General features: G+C 39.4%; 1 protein-coding gene across 1 annotated transcript; it reads right to left on the bottom strand.

Annotated features, from left to right (window-relative positions):
• Nucleotides 1-336: 336 nt before the first annotated feature.
• LOC103447997 (uncharacterized protein At4g22758-like) lies at nt 337-1727 on the bottom strand. The gene is made up of 2 exons (XM_008387232.4): nt 871-1727; nt 337-755 (listed from the first exon to the last, which is right to left on the bottom strand). Exons 1-2 carry the CDS (start codon nt 1274-1276, stop codon nt 568-570), a joined length of 594 nt encoding a protein of 197 aa, XP_008385454.1. The 5' UTR covers nt 1277-1727; the 3' UTR covers nt 337-567.
• Nucleotides 1728-3658: the final 1931 nt, after the last annotated feature.

Below are 3658 nucleotides of genomic sequence, written 5' to 3' on the forward strand. Positions count from 1 at the left end.
TTAAATTTATAGACAAATTTTTATAAACTAATGGCATAAAATTGAATTGTAATTTAAGAATTGATAAACGTGTTCATTCCTATTAGTAAAACATCATTTAGTTTGTAATTTTATTTACAAATTTAATCTCTCTAAACATTACTTTTTGTACTCACAACAAGTGAAAAATACCGTTAGATTGTAGTAGTAAGTGTCAATCGCTTTCTGTTAAAAAAAATATATACTTATATATGGAGTGCTAAAATTAGTGGGCAAACTTGAAAATGCAGGAAAAACCCTTTCATTTTTTTTTTTGAACGGCTAAAGATGCATAATTGATGTAAAATCTAATCAAAATTTTAACTGTACAAATTGCAAGTGCTATTATATAATTCAAGGAATATTTACATATATCAAGAGAAAGCTCTCTCCAAAATTCTAAAGCTTATTATTAAGCCATTTTCTTGTGCTAATAAAAACCTGAATTATAAAACCTTCTTCTACAGCACACCTACATATATACACTGCCACATGCAATTTTCAAATAATTAACATTTAATTAATTGTGGCCAAACTAATTAATCCCAACTACAACATGAAATTCATGAACTTCAGCCACGCAAACCCATTCCTTGAAACTTTCTCCGCCTCTTTTGAACATGACGCGGACGACGCCGTCGCTCCACCGCCACCTCCACCGCCCACGGCTTTTGCGTTAGGGCACAGAAAGAAGTTCCTGGATCCCAACTCCATCAGCTTCTCCTCCCTAGCCAAACCTGGCCCCACAGATAATTACCACAATCAATACGCGCCGGAACGTGTTAATCAATCGCATACCAAATTAAATCGGGGACGTTGATTTTATAAGGCGAAAAGACAATAAACGCTTACTTTCTAAGCTGAACTGCGAGTAATGGAGGTCGAACAACGACGGCTCGACGGAAGGCAAGATCGGACGGCGACCTTCCTTCCCGTATTGCCGCACGGCCGCCGCGACCAGATCTCCTACCGTCAGTTCCGGCGACATCACGACCTGTATGGCCCCGACGCTCCCCTGGATCGTAACGTTGAGGAGCAGCTTCGTCAGCTTCGGCCGTAATTCCATCGACGACGCCGTCGTTCCCACCGCGTTCCTGAACGACGCCATGTCCGGCACCGTTTTCGGCCTCCGAAGCTGCTGCGTCGCCATCTCCGGAAACTGGCCGTGGAACGACGACGATCTGTCAGAGAGCGGTCTCGGCCTGCGGTACTTCTCTTCCGGCTGCCCCCTCCGGCTAGAACTCTTCGGGCTGGGCATGCTCCGTGAAAAAAATAATGTAATATCTATAGGACAAAAACGGAAAAAACTACTTTTTGTGGTGTTTCGTTTGGAGCGGGTGGAGCAGTTACCTGTTACCTCAAGCGTCGGTATCGGAAATACCTGGGGCGAGGGAAGCCGAGAGCAGGGGAAGAGCTTCGGCTCCCAAATTTCCGGTAGCCGACAGCTATCATAACCTGATTGGTATAACTGTAATAACCAGAATCCGACGATGGCAAAAGGGGAAATATAATAAAAGGGGGGGGAGAGAGCTTAAACCAGCCCCCGCCATCGTATGGATTTTATACCCACAACAAGATAAGGGGTAGCCTAGAAATTAACACGACTTTTCTAAGGGTGGTGACCGGGTACTGGCTATTTCCGGTTAAATAGACGGAGGGACGAGGAAGGGTCTTTTTCTATTAGTATTTCAGGATTTCAATCGTGTTGTGACGTAATTTATCTAAATGATTGAAGATATGGATGGCCGCTTTTTTCGATTGTATTTTTTCGGCACATGTTCGCAGAGAAGTAAAATTTTTTGGTACATGCCATTGCTTGTACATGATTTCATTTTAATAATTTTTATGTTTGGGATAGTGCCAAAAAGATCAATCTATCGTAACTTATTATGATTGTGGTCATTTTATTAAATACTTTCCCTTTTTGTATAAAAATTGTTGGCAATTTAGTTAATTTTTTACATTAACGTGGTTTTGATGTTTTATGTAGTAAAGATTTTATACTATAACTATGATTTTTTTTTTCTATGTGGTATTTGGGTTGAAGATTATTTCACTGGTTGTTTGAATATTAGATTTTTATTTCTTGAACTGGATATTAATTTTTATTAACGGACATTTTGTATATAATTGTTTTTTTTAAAGGAGACAACTAATAGTAAGCTACGGTTATCCACCCCTTTCAAGGGTTGAGAAGACTCACAAAGACATTTCAATCTCTTCCTGACCATAAATCTTGTTTCCACACCAGTAGCGAATTTCAATCCCGAGTTTGTATATAATTATTTAAAACAATAAAATATGTACTAACATATTATTGGACTAAGCAATTAGCTCTCTACCACAACGGTAGAGAAGAGTAATCCTTGCACATCGGCATGAGTCCAAATTTTATTTATTTAATTTAACAAATCAATTGTTTGACAAAAAAAACAATATTATTGGACTAAATGACAATGTTACTATTGGCATGTTCACACAATTGAGTTATTTGTTACATGCGTCTGTAAGATCGGTCGTCGCAACGAGCCACGTGGATGGATGATCGCGGTGCGACCTCCGGCAACGGTGAGAGGTCAATGTAGCTAATGATTGCTCAGTCGGAGAAGGTTGCTATGGTGTTGCGATATGTCTCCGGTTTGTCACGTGCTTAGCACGTGGAGGTGAGCGATGATAGGGTTACGGTGGTCACGCGTGAAAAGTAAACGGCTTCGTGGAGTGGGGCTAGTGGTTTGAGAAAGCTTCAGCAGACACGCACGATAGCATAGGACAGAGCCCCTTGAGACTCTAGCCTCTAGCCTATAGGGAATTGAAGCGTGTGTGGACTTCCACCGTCCACGTGGCAAAATCGGAGTGGACTATTGGGCTGGCAGCACGTGCTCATGCCACGTGGCCCAAACGGGTCTTGCAGAAAACAGCATTTGAGGTGATGGTGCAATTACGTATTTTGTCACATACGAGTTAATCACAAAGAGTGGGTTTCCTGTCAAGCATTACATCATCAAGTAAAGTAAACGATGAACAATTCTCCAACTTTAAAGAAATATCAACGAAAAGTAAAGTTAGTTCGTTTTTTTCTTCATTTTTCACCAGAAGATGTTTTATTACGAGAAAATAGTCCTACTGCGTTTAGGCCATCTCCAACCCTTGGGCTAAAAACCAAATTTTTTAACCTGAAAAATTTAGTTTTTAGCCCAGAAACATCTTTTCTGCTCCAACACTTCTACCCTAAAATTTTAGCCCAGAATTATTAAAGAATGAAATTAGCCTCAATTTTTTTCTTAAATCAATTTTTATTAAAAAAATAAATATGTAGATTATTGTAAATTAATTTTATGAACATTTTAATCTAAAAAAAATTAAATTCTGATAAACATTTCGCATTTAGCCCGGGGGGAAAGCTGGGGGGTATTTGGCCCAGAAATAGCATTTGGCATTTAGCCTAAAATTTTAGCATGGGTTGGAGAGTGTTTGGGGGAGGGTAATTTGGCTTTTAGCCCAGGGTTGGAGATGGTCTTAAAAGCGATCATACGCTTCCGGTCAAAATAATATAAATGTGCTTTATTCCAAATAAATGAAATTTAAAAGAAGGTACAGAGAGAAAGATATAGAAAGAAATCAACGGTCGGGAAGATTAATA

Source organism: Malus domestica, chromosome 11 (genome assembly GCF_042453785.1).
Source record: "Malus domestica chromosome 11, GDT2T_hap1".
Lineage (NCBI taxonomy): Eukaryota > Viridiplantae > Streptophyta > Magnoliopsida > Rosales > Rosaceae > Malus > Malus domestica.

What these genes read in the sequence shown, in the direction of transcription:
- LOC103447997 (XM_008387232.4), bottom strand. Translation starts at nt 1,276, where the DNA reads ATGCCCAGCCCGAAGAGTTCTAGCCGGAGGGGGCAGCCGGAAGAGAAG. An exon ending in CTCGCAGTTCAGCTTAGAAA is followed by an intron (nt 756 to 870) that starts GTAAGCGTTTAT and finishes CTGTGGGGCCAG; the next exon opens with GTTTGGCTAGGGAGGAGAAG.